General features: G+C 49.3%; 1 protein-coding gene across 1 annotated transcript in view; it reads right to left on the reverse strand.

Annotated features, from left to right (window-relative positions):
* Window positions 1-13,460: 13,460 nt before the first annotated feature.
* The window catches only part of Xkr5 (XK related 5), a 28,117-nt gene continuing 18,428 nt past the window's right edge, over window positions 13,461-23,149 (reverse strand). Inside the window, exons 7-10 of the mRNA XM_052752836.1 lie at window positions 22,455-22,664; window positions 20,850-21,019; window positions 18,712-18,814; window positions 13,461-15,053 (exon numbers count right to left, since the gene is read on the reverse strand). Coding sequence (XP_052608796.1) covers window positions 13,927-15,053; window positions 18,712-18,814; window positions 20,850-21,019; window positions 22,455-22,664 — 1,610 coding nt within the window. The 3' untranslated portion in view covers window positions 13,461-13,926. The remainder of the gene's footprint in view (window positions 15,054-18,711; window positions 18,815-20,849; window positions 21,020-22,454; window positions 22,665-23,149) is intronic.

Genomic DNA, 23,149 nt, shown 5'->3' on the forward strand with positions numbered 1-23,149 from the left:
CCAGCGGGCGCCTGTTTGGAATCTCATATGTGATGAATAAATTTCTTCCTTTCCCTCAGGGCCGGTGCCATCCACCCAACTGGGAGTTGCGATGCCGCTGGGAAGGGTGTGAGCTAAGCCTGAGTCTCCCGACTATGTTTACCCCAGGGCATCCCTAGGCTGGGACTTCCTGCCTTAAACAGGGAGGGTGCTGCCCTTTGGGGCTTGTCCCAGGGGACTGAGGTTTTTTCCCAGGCCTGTGTGTGGTGGCTGGACATGTTCCAGGGCTGGAGAGACCCTGCCAGACCTGCCTGTTGTTTCCAATCGCCCCGCGGAGGCTGAACTAATTGGCACTGTGGAATGCTGAAATCCACCACTCGGGTTCCTGGCCGCCACGAGGAAGGCTCTGGGGGGCTGCCCGAGTGGGTGCTCACTGGGGACATGGGTTTGCTGCACTCTCGGCTGGGCTGGTTTTCATTCAGTGCATGCATGCATTCCTTGGTCTGCCATCAGAACACAGAGGTGGAGGAAAACCAATTCGTTAACTACTCAGGGATAGGAGGGCCAGCTGCGGAAAGACTCCAGAGGCAAAATCCCAGGCTGAGGACCTGAATTATAGGCTGCTGCTATGGTCTCATTATCCCACCAGGAGCTCGGCATGCACACTTGCACCCTAAAGTCCTGGCCAAGCCGCCTCCTCCAGGAAGCCCATTTTATTGTTCTCAATCTTATTAGCAACACATTTACCCTGTGGGGTGGAGTGTGTGCTCAGCACCCATGGGAGGACTTGATTGATTTGCCCTTATGCTTTTATAATGCCACACCCCTGCAGCAGAGTTCTCTACCCCAAAGGATCTGGGGTTCCTGTTTCCTAAGTCCAGGTTGTCTCTTGTGGTTATTGTTCAGGGTTCTTACTCTTTAAAGAATTGTAAACCAATAATAGTTATAGGTTCCCAGCATAATTGAGCAGAAGACACAGATTTCCCAGATACCACTCTCCCCCCATGTCTCCCTCTGGCCCCCAAGCTTTCTACACTCAGCATCCCACATCAGAGGGGTGTGTTTGTCACAATCCTTTAGCTACATTAACATCGTCATCAAGACCCCACAGCTTACACCGGCCCACTGGCAGTGCTGGGCATGCTCCCTCTGCCTTTGGACAAATGTGTGATGCCATCACCCACCAGAGTGCCATAGAGAGGAATGTCTGCTCTCAAATTCCCTGTGATCCACCTGCTCATCCACATCTTCCAACCATGTGGCAGCCACTGGTTTTTCACTGTGTCCACAGTTTTACATTTTCAGTGTTAGGTGCTTGCAATCATACAGGACATACGCGCTGTCTTTTATCCCAGCAACCTGCTTCAAGCTCTCCCCCCTTCTCCCCCTCTATTTGTGGGGTGCTGGGAATTGCAACCCAGCACTTTGCCGTGCTAGGCAGACGCTTCGCTGTTAAGTTATACCCCCATCCCTGTGTGTAGGTTTTCGTGTAGGCAGACGTTTTCAGTCCCTTTGGGTGAAAGTTCAGAAACAGTAGTGCAGGCCCTGATGGCGGCAGCGTGCTTAGCTGTCTATGAACCTGCCAACCCAAGGTGTCCGTTTCGTTTTGCTTTCCGACCAGCCATGTGTGAGCATTTCCGTTGCTCTATGTGCGCGCTGGGCTTATCAGTATTCTGGGTCAGGCCACTCTTAGAGGCGAGTAGAAGCGGACTCCAGTTGTTTACTTCACAGTTTTCCTGCTGTCCTGTGGAGAGGGGCGTCTTCTCATAGTTGCCACCCAAAGCATTTCTCCAACACAATGGTGTAGTGCTTTGCTGGGTGCTCTGAAGCCCAGCACCGGGGGTGCCTTCTTGTGTGCTTCTCTTAGGAATACCGTATTAGATCCGTTTCTCATTGCTGGGACAAGATAATCTGGCGAGGGGCAACTTAGGGGTGGAGGGGCTTGTTTGGACTCGTGGTGGCGGTACAGTAGTCCATTAGGATGGGGGAAAGCATGGTAGGGCATGTAAGGTAGCTGGTCACATGACATCTGCCAGCAAGAAGCAGAGAGTTGAAGGATGCTGCTCCTCAACTCCGTTCCTGAGTTCCTCCTTCATTCTGTCGGGGGGCCTCAGGCCATGGGATGGTGGCACCATATGGAGACTGGGCCTTCTCGATATAGAAACTCTCTTAACGACCTGCGCAGAAGTTTGTGTTCTAGGTGAGTCTAGAGCCTGTCACACTGACAATGTTCACCATAAGGGGTGTGTGTGTGTGTGTGTATAAATTATGTTCTTTTCTAAAATCTATGTCTAGGCACTTTGGAACCCTATCTAGAAGACATTAAAATATTCCATCCAGGTCACTGTAGCAACTTAATAGGCAAAGAATCTGGCTGGAAAAACACAGCCACAGCCAAATAATTAAATATAGAGACTGGGAAATGTCACCTCTGGTGGGCATGTTACCCAGGAATCAGGTGCAAACAACGACCAGGGGTCAGCTGGTTAATAGAGGGCTGGTTCCTGTGTCACTCACCCACACTTCTAGACTCCAGCCAAGGCCGCTCGGGCCTGGCGTCGTCCCTCACACCATTAGCAGGGAGGTCTCTGAAACACTGGAACAGGCCCAGAGCAGAAACGTGTTGGGACGCTTCCTCTGCACTTCAGCAGGACAAACATCTATTCTGGGTTTGGGCTCTTTCCAAGTTGGGTTACACGATGGTAAACAATAGAGAGGGAGTGAGATTTTTTAACGGGGTACTTTGCAAAACACAATTAAAGCGGTAATTGAAGAGACGATTAAGTGGAATCGTTCGAGACGTGAAGAATTGTCTGTGGTTGTAAAAATGTTTCCCACCATGATCCTTGTTTATCCCTCGGATGTTTGGGAAGACCTGCCGAGGCCATTTTTTTTTTTTTTTTTTTTTTTTTTTTTTTGTCATTTGTATTTCCCATAGACTCTGAGGGTTCTCTTTTATAGACTATCAATAATTATCCATCTGACTCTGAGGGTAAAAATGGAAAGTAGAAAGTTCAAGAATCAATTAGCTGGCTTAAGTTTGCTGAGAAATTCAGGGCAGTGTTCAGGACTAAAATTTATAAAGTAAATCAACATAAGATGAAGAAGTAAATTAATCCGGATGACAAAATGGAAGGACCAGCTCCCAAGCAGCCTCATAAATTTCCTGCCTGATGCATTTCCAGTCTCCAATTTCTAATAAAATTCTCATGAGAACAGAGTGCTGCTTCATAAAAGCTCGTGAACTCGCCCCATGAGAACCGACTGGTTTATAAGGGCACATGGGTTCAAGGCTGTGGTTTATTTATTAAAAATTTCTCAGTAAATATATCATAGTTGACTGGATACTGCCCTGAGATCACGGGAGGCCATGTTTCATTCCTCTTGTCCCTAGCGAGGAAAGAAAACAAGAAAAAGCCCGTCAGGAACTCTCTGACCTGAAAGAAACCACAGCCTTTTCACTCTTTCGCTGAAGAAAGCTCTAGGCTCTTTTTATTTACTTTTCAATCCAGAGACTTTCACCTCATGCGAGCTTCTCATCTGTTTGAGGAGAGTTTGGGCATTCTGGATAAAGTGATGGGCAAAGAGGCCTTCCTGAGGCTGCGAGGAGTTTGGTTTGTCCTAGTCAGGGCACAGGCCAGAAAGGGGGTGTTGGGTGGGTACTGCAAGTGTGTCTGGCAGAACAGGTGTGTTTATTCTCTCCCTCTCCTCCTTCTTCCCCTCCTCCCCCTCCTCCTCCTCCCCTTCCCCCTTCCTCCCCTTCTCTCCCTCCTCCCCTCCTCCCCTTTCCCCCCTCCTCCTCCCCTGACAGGGTATCATGCAGTCCAGGCTGACCTAGAACTTGCTATATATAGCAGAAGATAACCTCGGAATTCTGATCCTCCTTTCTCAGCCTAAGTGTTAGGCTTGTGCCGTCCTGTGGATTGAACCTGCTACTTTGTGCATGCTAGGCAAGCACTCAACCAGCCGAGTCACATCTCCAGCCCTGGATGTGTGTTGAAGTGTCATGGGGAAGCTGATGAACTCACAGCTCTCATGGCTCTCCCAGTAAACCTTCCCACTGCCTGGGCGAACAGTGTTCACTCACTCACACTGTATTTTCAATCCGGCCAAATACTTCACTGAAAAGCTGAATTGACTCCTACATGGTCCTAAGACAGGGCTTGCTATTACCACCCCAGTTCAGAGGAAGGGAAATTTCACATAGAAAGGTTAAAACTTTTGCTGAAATTCCAGACCATGTCAGGATGAAGCCAGGCCAGCAAATCTCACTGTGATGCGTGGGACTACAGGTCTAGATCTAGGGAGATGGCCCATGTGGCAACTCAGGAACCTTTCTCATTTTGACCCCACTTACCCTGACTCCTTTTCAGATAAAACCATGTTTGGAGGAGCCTGATTGAGACCAAAGGGAGAAATATGCACGGAGGGGCCTTTTGGGAAGACAGTGAGGCCCACCCATGTGCACACCAGCATGGTCTCCAACCTGTGTCAGGTTCATGGCTCATGTGAGCTCCAAATATGTGGACTTTTCTGGAGCTAAGTCTGAGTGAGTTGGGTCTGCACTCAGGTAACTCTCGGAGTTCCATGCATTACACCGGAGTTCACTGACCTGGGTTCCACATGCTGCTCTGCCCCCGATTAGGTGTGTGACTCAACCTTTCTGTGAAAATTTCCCTCCCTCTAACCAAGGGTAATAAGAATGGCCTGTGTCTGGCTTTGGAGCTGATGACATGCCCAGTACTACCATACAATGACACCCACCCAAACACTTCAGTGAATGAGAGCAGGTTGTGGCCCATGGATGAGAAAACATAATTATGAAGTTTTTAAAAAATATATTTGGAGGCCGGGCAGTGGTGGCACATGCTTTTAATCCCAGCACTCGGGAGGCAGAGGCAGGCGGATCTCTGTGAGTTCGAGGCCAGCCTGGTCTACAGAGCTAGTCCAGGACAGTCTCCAAAGCTACAGAGAAACCCTGTCTCGAAAAACCAATATATATATATATAGTTGTTTAATAGTAATTTTAGATTCACGGAAAAATTGAACCAAAGATACCAAGGACACACATATGCTCGGCCTTCCCATACACAGCCTCCTTGGGTATCAGCATCTCCACCTGAGGGTGCTCTGTCACAATCTGTGGGCCCGTCTGGCACATCATCATCTCAGAGTCACTGTTCACACTGGTGGTGTTCATCCTCGGTGTTGGTGTTGTATGCCTGTGGCTTTGCACAGATGCAGCGTATGTGCTGCGGTTCCCCTATCACGTGATCACACACCTCTGCGTAGAAGGCTGCTGTGCTGCACTCGGTGGCGGGCGCTGGACCAGTCCTGCGGTTGTTCTCATGATGTCCAATGAGATGATGCAGCACACAGCCTTTTCAGCGGTGTCCTTCCCTGGGTGATTGGCAGGTACGTTTCCACCGTGTCTTTCCATGGTTTGATGGTTCCATTGGTTTTAGTGCTGGATAGCATCCCACTGTCTGCAAAGGGCACAATGGGCCTTCTTCCTTCCCATCTTCTTTCCTCCCTTCCTTCCTTCCCTTCCTGTGTGTGTGTGTGTGTGTGTGTGTGTGTGTGTGTGTGTGTGTGTGTGCCGGTGTGTGCGCTTGTACAAGCACCCGTGGAGCCCAGAAGAGGATGCTGTGTGTCCTGTGTGCTATCACTCCGCTGTAATCCCTTGAGACTCAGTCTCTTATTGCATCTGGAGCTAGGCAGATTGTCACTAGGCCCCAGGAATCTGTCTGTCCCCACCACCCAGCCTTGTGATTCTATACGCTGGTGGCCCTGCCGTGCTTTTTTATTGGCTTCTGGGGATCTGAACTCAGGTCCTTATGCCTGCACAGCGATCACTCATGCCCACTGAGTCACCTCGCCTGCTTTTTGATTTTTTTGAGACACGGTCTTACTGTGCAGCCCTGGCTGGCCTGGAACTCCAGTGGGCCTCCAACTCACAGCGATCTATGTGCTTCTGCCTCTGAGTGATGAGATTAAGGCAAGTGCCACGCTCCTTGACTTCTTTTTCTTAATGAACATAGCAATAGGAGTTGTGTTCCCTGGCCCTCTGGTAAACCTGGGCCTTTGGACTCTACTGTCTGTAGCCAGTAGATTTTGAGCACTGTTTAGTTTGGTGTTAAACTGGATGGTTGTCTCATTGATGCTGACTTTGAATGTCAGGCAGATTACTATTGGAAGTAGAAGTCCCTCACATTTGTCTTATGGAAAATGGATGTTAGCATTTGAACATCTAATTACCTTCATGGACCTCTAGAGCCAGATACCAACAGGAGAGAGCTGGGAAAATGCAAACTGTCCTGCATATGCTTAGCTTTTAGCGAGACTCATGTGCCATCCACGCGGGCATTTCTGAGCATGACTAAAAGTCACAGGATACGTATCAGTTCCTCAATCTTGCACTTCAGAGGCCCGGGGTCAGATGGTACATCATTAAGAGGGCTTGAGCCAGGGGAGGTGTGCGAGCGCCACCTAGTGGCCAATGGCGCCAGGCCAGTTCTCTGCTCAGACTCTCTGGGTTGCCCTACTAGCAACCCAGCGGGGGTGGGGGTGAGGGTGGGGTGGAAGGGTGTGAGAATCCTTTGCTCCTAAAGCAAAACAGGGTACTGAAACAAAACCTACTTCAGCAGCTCACCGCGGAACATGTCTTAATTAGGGCTGTCAACAAGACCTTGGCCTCTGGGTGTGCTGAAAAGTCAGCTAATTCCTTCTCCACAAGGAATGGTTTATTTGCAGCCTAGCATCAGGGCTCAGCGTTACCATGAGTTACACAGGAGATGGAGGCAGCTAGCTGCTTATTTCAAACCCAAGGCAAACTAAGCCAGATAACGCTTTCAGCTATCAATTATTGCAAATCTATAACTAAAATCCTGAGCGCGTTCTAGGGTGTACAACGTTCAACTGTACCCGTTTCCTTCCCCTTCCCCGGATCCATCAGCAAGCTCCATGACTACACAGTATCTTTTGACTGATAGAGAACCAAACAGACACGTTTAACCTCCAAATTCTTGAAACTGAGAGTGGACGCTTGGGCCTGAATAGCGGAGGGAGACATGACCAACCGCTTTGCAAAGGCTGTGGCTGAAACCCCCCAAAAGAAAGGATGCACGCATGCCCAGAAGGCCTCCCGCAGAAGGCAGGCCCGCCCATCCTGCTGGAGAGCTCAAGTTACTTGCTTTAGGGGGGCTTTTTATTGGTCTCCCTGACAACCTGCATGTGCTGAGAAGGGACCGTACCTTCATTTCCCAGGACTGTGAACACAACTCCTGTCTTTGTGCCATGCGAGGTCAGTCGAGGGTGGTGAGGTGTCTGTTAAGTGTCCTTATGGCACCGGAGCAAGGACTGTTAGGGAGTGTTGGAGGAACCGAGGGGAAGTTTGGCTGGGTGCAGACACACCGGCCCTGGGGGCTGCAGCAGTGACTTGGGCTCCTTTCCTATGATGCTCTTCACAAGACTGAGTAGCGGAGAGCCCTGAGCTTATTTCTTCACTACTTGGCCAAACTTCAGGCATAAGAAAAAAGAAAAAAAAAAAAAAAAGAAAATCTCATTTTATCCAATTCTACTTAAAAAAGAAAGATAAAGAACTGTCAATTAAAAGACGCAAATTCATGGGCTGCTGATGAGAATGGCGTCGCCTCGTTTTCCGCGTTTCAGTTTGAAGGGGGCCGTACCAGGAACAGATCCAGCTGTGTATTCTGCTTCCATCCTCCTCTCTATCTCCTCCCTTCCTCCACCCCTGCCTTGCCAATGTGTAAACAAACCAGAAAACCTGTCTCAGTTACAGCTGCTGGAAAGAATTGAGCTCCACCAAGACCCAGATTCCATGTGCCCTGGAAACCCTAACAGGGATGTTGGAATGAGTCTTTATCCTTGTGGACTTTTCCATGGTGGCTTTCCATGGGCGATTTCCTCCTCTGAGCTGTTAACTTAGAATCTAGATAAGGGCTGTCACTTTCAGAGTAAGGCATGCTGTAGCGTAGACAGTGATGGCGCTGTCACCATTGATGGAGTGGGATACAGGGGCTGGCCGCAGGGAACTTGTTTTTTGTTTGTTTGTTTGAGACAGGGTTTCTCTGTGTAGCTTTGGAGCCTTTCCTGGAGCTCACTCTGTAGCCCAGGCTGGCCTCGAACTCAGAGATCCACCTGCCTCTGCCTCCCGGGTGCTGGGATTAAAGGTGTGTGCTACCACCGCCCGGCAGGGAACTTGTTTTATCTACTACTTTTTAAACAATTATTTTGTTATTTTAAAACTATGTGTATGCTTGCGTGTGATTGTGTGCACATGAGTATAGGAACTCTCAGAGGGCAGAAAAAGGTGTAGGATCCACCTTGGACCAGCGTCACAGGTGGTTGCGAGCTCTATGACAAGGATACTTGGAATACAGACTCTTTGCAAGATCAGTGTGTGATCTTAACTGCTAAGCCATCTTTACAGCCACTACACTGTTTTTTTTTTTTTTTTTTTTGGGACGGGGTTCATTGTGAATTAACTTGGCTCCTATTTTCAGTCCTCCTGCCTGAGACTCTGGCACGTTGGGATTGCAGGGATGCTCTCCCACACCTGATTTTTTTTTCCTTCGCATTGTAAGTCAGAAGCATTTTCTTTCTCTTCTGACTTGACGGTTGTATTAAGGTTTAAAAAAAAAAGTTCAGCAGAAGTAACTTTCTGGTGAATCCCCAGCCTTTTGGGTCTTTTTAGCATGAAAATCCTCCATCCTGGGAAACCCCAGAAAGCTGGGGAAATCAGTTGTCATAAGTAGAGTGAAACTCGGCATCAAATTCAGACAGCAAACTGTCTAATGGGTGGGCTGGGGATGAAGCTCAGGGGACAGCGTGCTTGTCTAGAATCAAAGAGGCCCTGCTTTGTTCCTAGCACCACATAAACAGGACATGACACTGGGAAGGAGGACCAGAAGTTTCAAGACCACAGTTGGCTATACAGAGAATACCACGTCAGCCTGGGCCACGCGGGACCCTGTCTAACAACAACAACCAACAGTGAAGAAAGCCACTGGGCTGAGTTTTAAAGCCAAGTCTGGACTGGAGCCGTGGCTGAAGTGGGTAAAAGTACTGACTGCTCTTCTCAAGGACTGGGTTAAACCCCCAGCACCCACGTAGCTATTTATAGCCACCTGTAACTTCAGCTCCAGGGGATCCTACACCCTCTTCTGGCCTCTGTACACATGGTGTACAGACATACATGTAGGCAAAACACCTGTACATATAAAATAATAAAATGATAAAAAAATGTTAAACTCCTCTGTGGTGTTCAACTAATCCCAGTGTGGTCTGCGGATGGGCTTTTAGCCTGCAAAGCAACTCAGGTAAGAGCTGAGATGGAGTCTGACAATCCTATGTTTGATAGGGCACAGAAGACCACAAAGAGCTGCGTCCTGCTTGATGGTGTTACACACTAGTCTCGGACCACTGTGAGTGCTCAGCACTCCAGGGCTGCCGTCAAAGGTGTGGCTTCCCTGCACCCCCTCCTTAGCTGGACTTCTCACTATAATGAAAGAGATGAAGAAAAAGAGCACAAGGGCCTATCTGAGGAGCTGATAAATTCTATCTGGGGCCAACAAATCCCGTAAGCTTATGTATTTGCCCTTCCAAGTGCCGTGAACAGCCCTGACTTCAGGCAGTTGGTAGGCAGAGCACAGCTAAGAAGAAGAAGAAGAAGAAGAAGAAGAAGAAGAAGAAGAAGAAGAAGAAGAAGAAGAAGAAGAAGAAGAAGAAGAAGAAGAAGTGGCGTATGGAATCAGCGAAGGTTAAAAACTGAACAGTGTACAACCCACATGTATTGGTGGGCGGCCCCTCTGCCAACTCTCTTGAGCAGCAAGAGAAAGTGTGTATTGAACCTTTAAAAATAATTCATCAAAACGGGTCCTTTGGGTAAATGGAAAGCCGCCTTCTCTATTTCTGTATTCTGAGCCTTTGGTAACAGTGCATTAGCTCTTCCCTCTCATGGACATTTTTCACGGTGATTGCAGGGTCACTGGCTGGAAGAATGGCATGTGGGTGAAGTGCAGCCATAGACCTGTTGTGGTGGCATGGGTCTGTCCACACCTCCACTGAAGAAGTGTGGCTTCCTCCTTATGGAAGCTGGGCCTGGTAAGGCCCCCAGTCTCTCTAGCACATGCCTGGCCTGGTGATGGTCCTGGATTGTGACTGGATATACCATGGACATTCAGGCTACGGAAGAGCCTGTGGATGACCCACAATGCCTAGCAATGTGTGATGCAGACAGAGACTTTTGAGAGTGTGTCAAAGCTGGGCTGCCATCTGTGGAGGAGCATGGCCAGCTAGTGTCAGGCCGAGTCTTCAGGTGAGCCTTTCTGTATGCGCTACGATAGCTTAAAGAGGCCTCCCCAAACAGCTTCTTCTAAGCATTCTTCTCTTTGCAGGCGATGTAAAATCCCATTCTTACTGCGTCTGTAACCTCAGCTCCTTGGGAGGCTGCGGCAGGGGGGTGGCAAATTCAAGGCCAGCATGGGCAACTTATTGAGAACCTGCCTCAGGACAGAAAGTACAAAGAGGGCTTGGTGGTCAAGTGCTTGTCCAACACGTGCAAGGTCCGAGGCACAATCCCTAGAACCACCAAAAAACAACCAACCAACCAAACCATCAAACCAAAACAGACCTACGAACAATTCCATTCTGATTTCCCAACATCCTAATGGAGGTGCCTCCAGTGAGTTGCATTACTATGCTTAAGGGGCCGTGGAAAGATACTAACCAGCATTTCAGAGTGTGACGGGGCAAGAAACAGGCTTTTATTTGTATGTGTAACAGGAGTGAGGACAGCTCTGGGAAGGAGAGACGCACAACATGGGTTCACAGTCACTTGGTTCAGAGACCAAGGCTCAGTGTCTTCCATATAGAACCTGCCCTGGCTGGTGGGAGCTGACCTCACAGGGTATGTGGGATCCTAGTGTCCTCCAGCTTTTGCGTGGGTCTGGCTACTCTGGTCCCTGGATGAGAGGGAGCCAGGGTGGTCATTACTGTGTTTTCTTCTGCCAGATCCCTGTGCGTTGGCTACTGTCTGCGTTGGTAGCACCGTGTAATGGTGGCCAACTGTTGAGAAAGCTGCTGCCCTGTCCCTCATCCTTCAGGCGGCAAAAGCAACCCAAACTCCTGACCCTCCTTGGCTTCAGAAACTCTGTCCCTGCAACAGAAGCTTGTCACAAAGGTGCTAGAGCAGGGGGAACTGTCTGGACCCAAACCTAGAAGTTTTGTTCCTAGAGGTGTGCAGGGAACTTCCAAGTTGAACCCCACGTAGGAAGCGGCTGCTGAGTGCCAGCGCGGCCATTCATCAGGTCAGAGGTCATGAGAGGCAGACAGCAGAGCAAACTAGCCTTCCTAGGGATCTAGTTATAGTAACATTTACAGAAAGCAACGCTAATTTCCTGCAAACCTGGGAGCTCTTGGCTCTCCTGCGGTTTGATAGGCAGCACAAGGAAGATGTTTCATCAGTAGTCTGTAGTCTTCAGACACATGAGATGTCTCTTTCCTGGAGAAGGTGAGGCAGACTTGAAAAACTAGAGACCAGGCAGTTGCAATAGCAGAGGTCAATTCTCTGTGGACCCATTTGGACTTCCGGGTCATGGCCGCCTCTGCTGGAGTCTGGGTGGAACAGAGCGAGGCAGACTCAGTCCACATGTCCAGCTCCACCATCTTGCGCTAGTCAGGAGCAGGGACTGCTTCAAGAAGCAGCAGGGGACTGTGGAGGAGGCACTGGATCTGAGGGTGGGGAGCTGCAGGGCAGGATAAGTCATGAGGTGGATGGAGAGGAGGGGAGAATCCACGAGAAGCCTCAGCTCCAGGCCTAGCTGGACCTCCCCACAGCTCATGTGTAGAAGGAAGAGCAGGCAATAGTGAGGTGCTCATCAGGAGGAATGATGCCTGTGTCCAGCAGGGCTGTACCCTCTCCTTTCTCTGAGCACAATGATGGGCACAGGCAAGATGGTGCTGGCTTGACTCTGCTCTTCCTAGCTGGGTTGTGGTCATATGGCATTGGGTTTCTAGGAGATTCCGTGGCCCACCCTCTCTCTCTTCCTGGGCAGGAGTGAAGCCTATCTATCTCAGACCAGCTCTTGCCTACAGAAGACAAGCTCACTCTGTGGTGTAGACATGGGGAGAATGAACGCTGCTTGTTCTCTGGAAGGGCTGCTGCTTGGGTTCTGATCCAGGAAGCAGTAACCTGGCAGCCATTCACCCAGTCACCAGGAATGTTCTGAGGGAAGAGAGCAGCCTGGGTCTCTAGGAGCTGGCCTGAAGCTGGCAGGATGTCCATGGTGTTCTCCGGTTGGGCAATACCATCTTATAGATCACAAGGCAAGGCCACTTGGAGACCTTGTCAAGCAAGGCAAAAGCAAGATGATGTGATTCTTAAGACACCGAGGTCCCCCTTTCTCACAAAGTACACAGTGGTGTTTGCTGTTAACAAACTCCCCTCACGTCCTGTCTTGCCGACTCCGGTACCGTAATACTCTTCTGCCGTCTGTGACCAGTGTAGGTGTGTGCAGCAAGGATGCTGCTGGCCGGAAAGCACACTGCAGGCTCTGTGCGTCTCCTTAGCCATGTGAGGCTGAGCTAAGCGGCACCACACTTCTTATTCTACGATTGCCTCTGGACCTGGAGGTGTCCAGAGAGGGAAACCACGCACCCCACCACATGCCTTTCTCTTTGATGGTCTGTGATTGGGCTTCCTTACCCAGCTGGGAAGGAGAACTCTGGGAAACAACAGGAATAACCTACCAGCAAAGGATGCCTGAAGGGGAAGAGTTAGAAAGGAGTCAAGCATCTGGGAAAGGATGCTTCCTTCCCTCATTGATGCTCTTGTCTTACATCGGATGGGATGGGAGAGTAGAGATGAGGGAAATGGGTTTGAAAGCAAACAAAGACCCCCTGGGTGGTTTGCAGGAAGGACCAGGAGGAGTTCAATGTCATCACTGGCTACACAGTGAGATTGAGATTCTGTCTTAAAACAACCAGACTGGGTGGGGGTTGGAGAGATGATGGCCCAGAGGTTAAGAGCACTGACTACTCTTGCAGAGGACCCAGGCTCAATTCCCAGCACCCACATGGCAGCTCACAACTGTCTGTAACTCTAAGATCAGACACTGTCACACCGACATACATGCAGGCAAAACACCAATGCACATAAAATAAAACTAAATTATTAAAAACAAAAAAGAAACAACCAGATTGAACCAACCAACCAACCCCTGGGCCTAGACGTTACTTAGGTCCTGCCAAAGGGATCTGAACTCCAAATGGTGCTCACATTTCACTTATGCCCATTATGAGCATAGTTCTCATTTACATCCAGAAAGAGTAAGAGACTAAAAATAATGTATCTAGAAAACATTATTTTTATTTTTTAAAATTGTAGGTGTATGTGTGTTTTGCCTGCATGTATGTCTGTGCACCGTGTGTGTAGTGTCCACAGAGGCCAGAGTCACAGGTGGTTGCGAGTTGTCATGGAATTGAACCTGGGTCCTCTGGAAGAGCATAACTTAACTGCTGAACCAAATCTCCAGCCCCCAAAGCATTTTTTAAAAGGTGGTTAATGACTATCCCATGTGAAGAACAGCTAATTATAAAGAATCCAGGGTGAAACTGGACTCTGAGTTTTACTGTTGCATTTCCTAGAAGCGACAGAAAAGAGACGCACTAGGGGTCCTGCACCTCATGAAAGGAACCGGAAGTCCCTTTGCCTCTCCCCGCGGCTCTTGAATCTCTGCCGTGCCTAAGTACCATGTGTGATGTGTAGGGGAGATTTTAGACATCACTCAATCCTGTTCCCTCATCTTTTCAAGTATGTGGGTAGAGATGGGAAGTAGAAGGACACAGGTGTCAGGTATGGGGTTTCTCTTCCCATGATGCCGAGCGGCCAGTCTGATGTGTTGACCCGTTCCACCATGGCTAAGATCAGATGAAAAAACTCACTTCCTGTTTCTTCCTGTCCCTGAAGCTACAGTCCCTCTGGATAGACTCCGACTTAGGGGTAGATGTGAAGCAGGGCTCTTCAGCAGGTCTCAGACTCATCACTGGCAATGCCCTTTGTAGACTGAGGTCCTTTGCAGGCTCCCTCCACTCCTCACACTCTGAACTATCTGGGGCTCCTCCAGGGAGGCCTGCGTTGCGGCAGAAGTTTCTGCCCGAGACTCTGCCTGGAATGGGACTAATGTTGGCCATGGTAACAGGAAAGGGCTTAGTGACTGCTTGAGGCAAATCAGGCTGCACAGGCCTGCTCTCTCTCAATGTCCCCGAGTGGGATGCCCGCAGAGCCACTGGGCTCCCCTTTTGGGAGGAGGACGCGGTCCTTTCCATGGTGGCACTGAAGTACAGTGTTGTGCTTGCCTGTCCTTCCTCCCCTTTCAGAGGCCCATCCGTACCCTTCTCCCGAGCTTCAAGGCCGGCCTCAGTCCCGTCCTCTGGGCGGTCCTCCTCCTGTGCAGCTGGTGGCTTCTGGGCTGTTGAACTGTTCTCATGCTCGCTGGCAAAGGACACAAAGCTGGAAGTTTCCAATGACTCCATCTCTGCTCTCGGAGCACCTGCGTCCTCGGGGCCTTTCTCCAAGGTCGAAGGGTCGCAAGGAGAGGACGGGAGGCCTTGCTGGGAAAACAGGGGCTTCCTCTGCAGATTACAGAGTTGACTCTCCCCCAACACAGGGGGACAGGAGCAGCCAGGGCTGTCCCCTCCGAGGGCTGCGTTGATCTTAGATACATTTCCGGTCTTGAGAGCAAGTTTCACCAACAGCCAGTGGTGGTGACTGAAGAAAGAATACTCCCCGGATCTCTGGTCCCCCAGCCCCACCTCTGTAGTATTCTGCTCTGGGCTGGAGGCCTTATCTAGACTGCTTAGCTCATAGCTTTCCTCTTGGCACCAGCTTGAGCTCTCTGGCCTCTCCCCTGCTGGAACCATGGCCCCGGGAGAAGGCTCTGATTCAGCTTTGTCATTCTCTGTGGGGCCACAGCATTTCCTCATGAAGTTCTGCTGGATGTCTGCGGATTTTGGATGTAGCAGGCTATAATAAATCACCAGTGAGACACTGCCTGAGAAAGAAGACAACAGAAAGGAGAGCATGAGGTTATATTCCGGGACACCCTATGTCCTCCTGTGAGTGACAGGCTCAGTGGCTACTTTGAAGGGAGCCACATCATTTTGACCCACAGTAAGACTCTGTGGAGACTCAGAACTGGACATCGTTCAAGGGGAGTTTTAGATAGGTCCCAGCGTCTAACAGCTACAAATGTTTCTGAACCTAAAAAAGTGTACAACATGGCTTCACTCCTGTTGAGTCTCAGCCTTCTTCCTGGAGGGCATCTGCCATTGACCACTCAAGCTACGTGCAAATGTGTGCCTGCATGTAAGCACCAGAGGCATGGTAGTAGTCTCCTAACTTTCAGAATCCCACCACCGGCACAGTGTGGACCGAGGCCAAAGCCGGGGGCGGCAGGAGGTAAGAAAGCAGCCTCGAAAACAAGAGCCCGAAGCAGAGGTCAGGCATGCTCCTCAAAAGCCCCTGTCAAGGCATTTCCACGAACAACAACACTTCCTTTGTGCACAAACATCTTTCATCACGTTGTTGTCAGCTCGTTTGTGTCCGTCAGAAGTGTTGACTGCCGCAATAATCTCTTTAGCAGAGCATTCCAGTAAGCCACCCACGTTATTTCCAGTTTCCTGTCGCACTGGAGAAAGTGCCTGGGTTAAGGGTGCTTGTTAGAGATTCAGGAGGCGTGAACTAAGTGTGAGGAGGAGGAGGAGGCTGAAGGCACCGGGAGATGGCAATGTGACAGGAGGAACAACCCAAAGGACATTGCCCTTAGACCCTCAGTGTCTCTGGGGACAAGGGCAGGTTCAGGGCAGGGCACTGGTTTGTGGTAGGATTAGAAGTGAGGACAAGGCCCAGCATGCCTATGTACCCCTGTCATCTCTGTATTGGACACAGCTCACATGCTAGTTTCTATACAATGCCTTGGAGTCTCACCAAGCCCAAATGGTATGCAGTCACGCACCTTTTGCAATAAGTCCCGCCAAGGCCAGGAAAGAGCGGCAAGCCAGTTGACCTATGCTGCCTGACCCACCAGGAGAGGCCAGCTAGGCAGCAGGATCTGCCGCAGGCAGGGGCACTGAGTGCACAGATTTTCTGAGGGACCCTGCCACCTGCTGGACTCTTGGCTTACCTCCAGGCTGGCAGGCAGTAGGCACTAAATACGTGTTTCTCCAGGGAAAGAAGGAAACAGGAGCCTAGATTTGGGCAGGAACAGTTTCAAGCCTGTGTTCTTGGAACTAGAATTCTTTTAAAAATAATATTGTATGTATATGTGTGTTTTGCCTGCATGTATATTGGTGTACCCACATGCCTGCCTGGTGCTCCAAAGCTGCCATCAAGTTTCCCAGAACTGGAATTCCTGACACTTAGAAGCCTCCAAGTGTGTGCTGGGAATCAAACCCAGATTTTCTGGAAGAGTTGACAATGTTCTTAACTACTAAGCCATCTTTCCAGCTTCTATAATTTTTCTTTTCTTCTCTTCTCTTGTTTCTCCTTTCTTTCTTTCTTTCCTCTCTCCCTCCTTCCCTCACTCCCTCCTTCCTTCTTTTCTCCTTTTTAATTTTTTTTTTGAGACAGGGTGTCTTTTTGTAGCCCTGGCTGTTCTGAAACTCACACTGTAGGCCAGGCTGGCATCAAACTCACAGAGGCCTGTCTCTGCCTCCCAAGTGTTGAGATTAAAGGTATGCATCACCACCACCTGGCTTTTCTTTTTAAAAATTACTTGTTTTCTGAGTTTGAGGCCAGCCTGTTCTACAGAGCAAGTTCCAGGACAGCCAGGGCTGTTACACAGAGAAACCTTGTCTTCAAAAACCAAACCAACCAACCAAACAAACAAAAAACAAAAAAAATTACTTGTTTTCTTGAGATGAAGCCTTGCTACATAGCCTTGGCTGGCCTCAAATTTGTGTCAGTCCTGACTCAGCTAAGTGTTAGGATTGCAGGCATGAACCATCATATTTGGCTTAGATAGTTCATTATTTTGTTTTTGTTGTTTTGTTGTTTTTTGAGACAGGGTTTCTCTGTGTAGCCTTGGCTGTCCTGGAACTCACTCTGTCAAAGAGACTGGCCTTGAACTCACAGAGATCAACCTGCCTCTGCCTCCTAAGTGCTGGAATTAAAGGCGTGCGCCACCGCCTGGCTATAGTTCATTTATACTAGTGTTGGGCATTGGACTCAGGGATTCTTGAAAGCTAAACAGTCCCTCTACCGTGATTTGCTTCTCAGATTTTTTTTTTTAACTTAACCCAGGCTTGCCTCAAATTCACTCTGTAGGCCATGATGGCTTGGAACTCACATCAACACTCTTGCCTCAGGCTCCCAAGCACTGGATTTATAGAAATGATCCATCATGTCTGGCAATAACATAATTTGGTGTGACTTTAAACATGTATCAAATATAATTTTCTATAATGCCCTGGGTTTAAGGACTGACTCACAGTCCTATTGTTTCTGTTCCTTCTTTTGACAGACTCTTCCTTTCCTACAGGGGGTTCCCCAGAGGGCCAAAGGAAAGCCAGAGATGTGTCCAGCGCCACCTGCTGTTGGGCAAAGGAAAAGCATGATGCAGCTCAGCCCCTTCTGAGATGAGGGGACAGATAGTTTTACTTCCTGCCTACTATGCTTCCTGGAAGTGGTCATACCTCCTGGGAAGTAGAAAACCCCAAATGAATGGTTAGGTCTCTCAGCTGTGAAGACCGTCACATCATACCCCAAGGGAGCCCCTCTCCACAGGGAGATGACTGGGCACAGGCCAAGAGTACGTAGGCTGATTTGTAGGTGGCGCAGTTACTCTTGCCTGGGCACCGGCTGTCCTAGGCTTTCAACTGTCCACTCACATGCACACACGCAGCTTAGAAATCATCTTCTACTCAACTTATGGGCAGCATTTTGGACAGACACGGCTGTTCCTACCTTTGTTTGAGGCTCCCAGAAGTCTGGTCAGCTAGACAAAGCTAAGCTCAGAGTCTCAGGCTGCAGATGGCAGCCTCCTTACCCCACAGCCTGGGTCCCATCCCCTGCTCACTGCTCCTAAACTCTTCCCTGTCTTTCTAGCTCATTTAAAAATACAAGTTGTAGCCAGGCAGTGGTGTTGCACACCTTTAATCCCAGCACTCAAGGGGCAGAGGCAGGTGGATCTCTGAGTGCTGAGTTCAAGGCCAGCGTGGTCTACAGAGTTCTGCGTTCCAGGACAACCAGGGCTACACAGAGACACTGTGTCTTGAAAAACCAACCAACTAACCAAGCAAATAGAAAAGCAAGTTGTGGCTGAGGAGAGAGCTCAGTGGATTGAATGCTTGCTGCATAAGTGTGAATGCTTGGGAACCTACATAAAAGCTGGGCAGGGATGGCGGCTGCCTGTAATCCCAGCACTTGGGAGGCAGAGGCAAGGGAATGCCCAGGGCAAGCTGGCTAGCTAGTCTATTAGGAATTAGTGAGCTCTAGGTTCAGTGAGAAACCCTGTCTCAGTAAGCGGTTAAGGGAGACATCTGGGATCAACTTCAGGACTTCACATGCCTGAGCATCTACATACACACCACACATGTGCACACACATGCATACATGCCACACATGGAAATAAATAAAAAGAATAAAAATAAAGTAAAATACAAATACAAGTCAGGGAGGAATTATAGCTAGGAAGGCTCATTAGGTCTCACCAATCAGAAATCCAGACAAGACTCCCGCCACAGTCCACAGGTTCTTCCCCTGCAGGAAGTCAGTGGCCAATAGTAAGAGGATGGAGTTCTCCAGCAGCATGACCTGTGGGGTCAAGAGAGAGTCACCACACCTGGGTCACACAGCTCTATGTCCTGCTACCTGAAGCTCCTCTCTTCTGTCCTTGGCACCTGCTGGGGTTCACAAACCCAGGTGCCTCCTCCAAGCAGGACCAAGGCCCCAGTGGGAGCGTTTCTAGTGAGGGAGGTTTGCTGGTGTGGTTCATGACAACGTCCACAGAAGGACAGACACAAAGGAAGTACGGGGAGGAGGACAGTCCTTCGGCACAAGTGATTCTATCCATTCCCACACTAGACAGCTGACAGATGCTAACACGGGTTCTATCAGCTCCACCTCATCCCCAGGATCTGACCGCAGCGCCTTGAACTTCTTGCCTGAGAAAGCTCAACGCTGCCGGGAGCGGTTGCCGTTTGTCCTAGACTAAACACGATGAGGGATAACTAGAGCCCTCGCCTCTCCTACAGCAGACGCACCAGAGAGCTTGCCGCTGTGAATTCATCCTCGGTCCTTTCCGACACGAATCTCCCACCCCACCCTCACAACTGCCACCTTAAGGACTTGAGAACATCTCTTTGAAATACAAACATTCAAGGAGGTCCCTCTCCCAGCCTGTGGGCACCTTGTTCTCTAACTCAAGTGACCCCTCTCTCCCGTCATTCATAAAGATACTAGTCATGGATTCCTGCTCTTGACAATTAGAGTTAACACACCAAATGGGACAGTCACTAACCACTTCCCTTATTTGCTACACATTTCCATTTCTCTGACTCGACCTTAGCCCCTACACTACCCCTCTGGACTCTCTCCTTTTCCTTCTAAGAATTCCCATCACCTCTATACAAATCAGAATTCAGTTCTATCACTACAGACCAGAGACTCTTTTTGTCTTTCACTACCTCTGATGTTGTCTCTGGAAGTACCATACAGACTCCTCCATGCTCTGTGGTCCTTATGCTACCTCAGTAGCTTTGCCTGCGATGCCCTGACTCCTCCAAGCCTCTTTTCAGACAGACTTCTCTCACTGTTCTGCAGCCAGATCCATTCCCCCTGGCTCCCAGAGCCTCTGTCCTCACCTGGCCCTTGTGTTTCTCTGGGACCTGATAGCATCGCTTCTCTGAAAACACTGGCTACATTGCTTTGTGCATCTATAGGTACAGAGAGCTGGCTTTCTGACACGCTAGCCTCAAGTTCATTTCTAACATATTTTAGGCTGTGTGTATGCTGAGATGAATAAGTCCCTCCTGGGTGAAGCCACGCTTTCCAGAGCTGCTCCACCTCTGAAAAAGGAGAAAGTGAGCCCAGCCAGGCATGCACCTTCCAAAGGAGGTGGACCGGCAATGCTGCCCAAAGCTATCTCCAAAACAAGAATTCCCAGACCTCATGGGGAAGGGCCTGGGTATCTCCACTTTGGAAAAGTCCCCAAGCACATCTGCCAGTGAAGTCTGTTGGGTTGACTGCACCTGAAGTTCCTAATGATACGGCAATGGTTAGATGTCAGGCTACTTTCAAAGTGTATAATCACTGTCTACAACTTCTCCTTATGCTAGGCTGTTCCTGTGTGTGTGCGTGTGTGTGTGTGCATATGTGCGCATGTGCGCACGTGTGTGTGTGTGTGTGTGTGTGTGTGTGTGTGTGTGTGTGTGTGTGTATTGTGATGCATTTATGGCACATACACACAGTGTGCAGGCATGTGGAAGGCAGAGGAGGAGATCTAGTGCCTTCTACTATCACTCTACCTTATTGCCTGAGACACAGGGTCTCTCACAAAACTGGAAGCTTGACATTTTGGCAAGGCTGTCTAGTAAGGTCTTGGGATCTGCCTGTGTCACGTCCTCCCGCCAGTGCTAAGGTCACAGGCATTTGGTTGCTGAGAATTCGAACTCAGGTCTATATGCATGCACTGTAAACACTCTTATCCACTGACCTGATTCCCCAGCCCCTGATATTCCTCCTTTAACAGATGGACAGGCACACACATGCTTATGGGCACCCCCCCACCTAACATGCTATAGGGAATGTAAACAAGTCAGGCTTAAAGAAAACCACCACTGCCACTTGCCAAGTAGAAGCTGGCCATCCTGCTCCTGGAAGGGCTGTCCCAGAAGTTGATGTAGCAGAGGATGTACACGGCCCCCACCAGCAGGTTGAACAGCCTCCAGTGGCACGTGCTTTCCATGATGTCGCTCTGCTGGGCTACGAGCCAGAAGGTCATCACCAGCCAGTGAGCGCCTGGAGAGGGTAAGGGGTGGAAGTCGATGTTCAGTGAGGCCACGGGAAGGGGATAAGGTTGACACTGAGCATCCCAGAAGACACCCCACACAGCCAGAAGAGAACCGAGGGGCCCAGACAAGCCACCCATTCCATCTTAGCAGGTCTGTCTCTCTGAGCTTCACAGGGGGCACTTGACCTAGTTTGCCATTGAGAAAACGCACTGGCTTTGGTGATATGCATCAGGCCTTACATATGGACACCCTTCTGCTTCCAGAAAGCATCTAAAGATGCAGTTATAAAACTCTCTACTCTCTTTACCCTGTTGCTCTACATGCCCCAACCCTCCAGACCCAAAGAGAACTCCATGTGGACCAGCTACAAGTTTTACTCTTATATTTTAAGATGAATAGCCTCATTCTGGAGCATAAGCTGAATTTGAAAATAATGAATAAAATGTAGTTAATTTCTCTGTAAGAACACAACTTTTTTTTTCTTTTTCAAAAAAATGTTCTTTTCTGCCAATAACTGTATTAAATGTTTGCTCTGGGTACATGGGCCAGCTATTTCTCAATGTTCTCGGTTCTCTTAAAACAAGAGTACACTGTTCCCTCTTGCAGAGTGTATTCACTGATGACCAGAGGACACTGCTGTCCTTGGCAAGGACACACAGGCCCCATTCAGGAGTCTGAAGGGCTTGACAGACTCTCGGTCCTCACATTCATATCTGTGCTGTTGGCTAAGAGAAGGTTGGGGTTCAGTGGGGACTTCCTGTTTTAAACAAAGTATCCAGAAAAACCAAAGGGAACAGGGTGCTTATGGAAGCTCTAAGCAGCATATACATATATACATACATACATATATATATATATATATATATATATATATATATATATATATATATATGGCACAGTTTCACACATGATCAGGTGGAACCTGGACCTCCCTCCTTGTGAGCAACGACTTTCTACAGAAAAGCATGCACTCTGCAACAGTCTCCTGAGGACAGTGGTTTCCAGCTCTAGCTGGAACTTTTGATGCTGGGATTTCTATGGTGGTGTATCCAAAGAGCCAGCATGCACTAACCCCATGGATGCACACTCTTGGGAGCTAGGGTCTGGACCTCCGTGTTTGTGGGTCTGCACTACCAAGGACTGTTTGGCTGGCAGAGCATAGCAGAAGCCATGCTGTGGGTGTTGTAGGGTTAAGAGGACTGGATAGTTCCACTTCCTCTTTCTTGGAATTGTCAGTACCAAGGGTGAGTCCAGGTTACTTTGCTGAAGAGAAAAGCCACATCTGTGCTTCCAGCCTGCTGAGATCTCCTGGGAACACAGAGATCTGCTTTCTCCTGTCTGCATAAGATCCTCTGCCGAACTCAGCTAGCCACAGATCTAGGACAGAGGATCATGAACCATTACTGTTAAGGCTTTATGAACAGAGGAGAAGGCCCACTTACCTCCAACCACCAAAACCCAAACGCGGTAAACTCTGCAGAACAGAACCAGGCTCAGCACACGGGCTCCCAACATGCCCATCCGCCAGAGCTGCTGGCACAGGAGAGCAGCCCATAGCATCGTGCGGTGGCCTGGCTTCATGATGCCCAGGAAACGGTTGTATGACACAAGGGCCCAGGACAGTGAAGACCAGGAAAGTAGGGTGTTGATGCCTGGAGGATTGAACAGACAGAGCTCCCTACAGGCTCCGAAGCACACATGGAGATGCCCGCCCCCCCATCCCTTCCTGGGAACAACCAGTTTCTTATTAAAAACTAGCCCAATGGTGACATAGTATTAACCAAGCCCCTTGGTGGTGGGTAACCCAGCAATGGTGTACAGACACACATTTACACAGAAACAAGGGGAGGCAGGAAGACACGGCTCCACTGTCCAGTGCCATAGATGCCCTTCTCCTTGATGCCCTTTAAAAATGTCTCAGTCACTGGGCTTCTAAGGCCTCTAGCCTAAACTATGATTAAAAGAATGTGGGATGACATGTGAATCCCAGCCACGGCTCATTACAAATATTTGTTCCCCACATGAAGGAGTTTTGATGGAAGAGTGGTGGGATGAGCAGTCACATCCGAGTATTCAGACCTTCTGTTTTAAGTTTGGATATTCAAATGGAGGGCAGAGGGGTAAGGGGGAAGAAGAG

The sequence above is a fragment of the Peromyscus californicus genome, unplaced genomic scaffold, assembly GCF_007827085.1.
Source record: "Peromyscus californicus insignis strain IS unplaced genomic scaffold, ASM782708v3 Scaffold_23__1_contigs__length_62951481, whole genome shotgun sequence".
In the NCBI taxonomy this organism is placed as follows: Eukaryota; Metazoa; Chordata; class Mammalia; order Rodentia; family Cricetidae; genus Peromyscus; species Peromyscus californicus.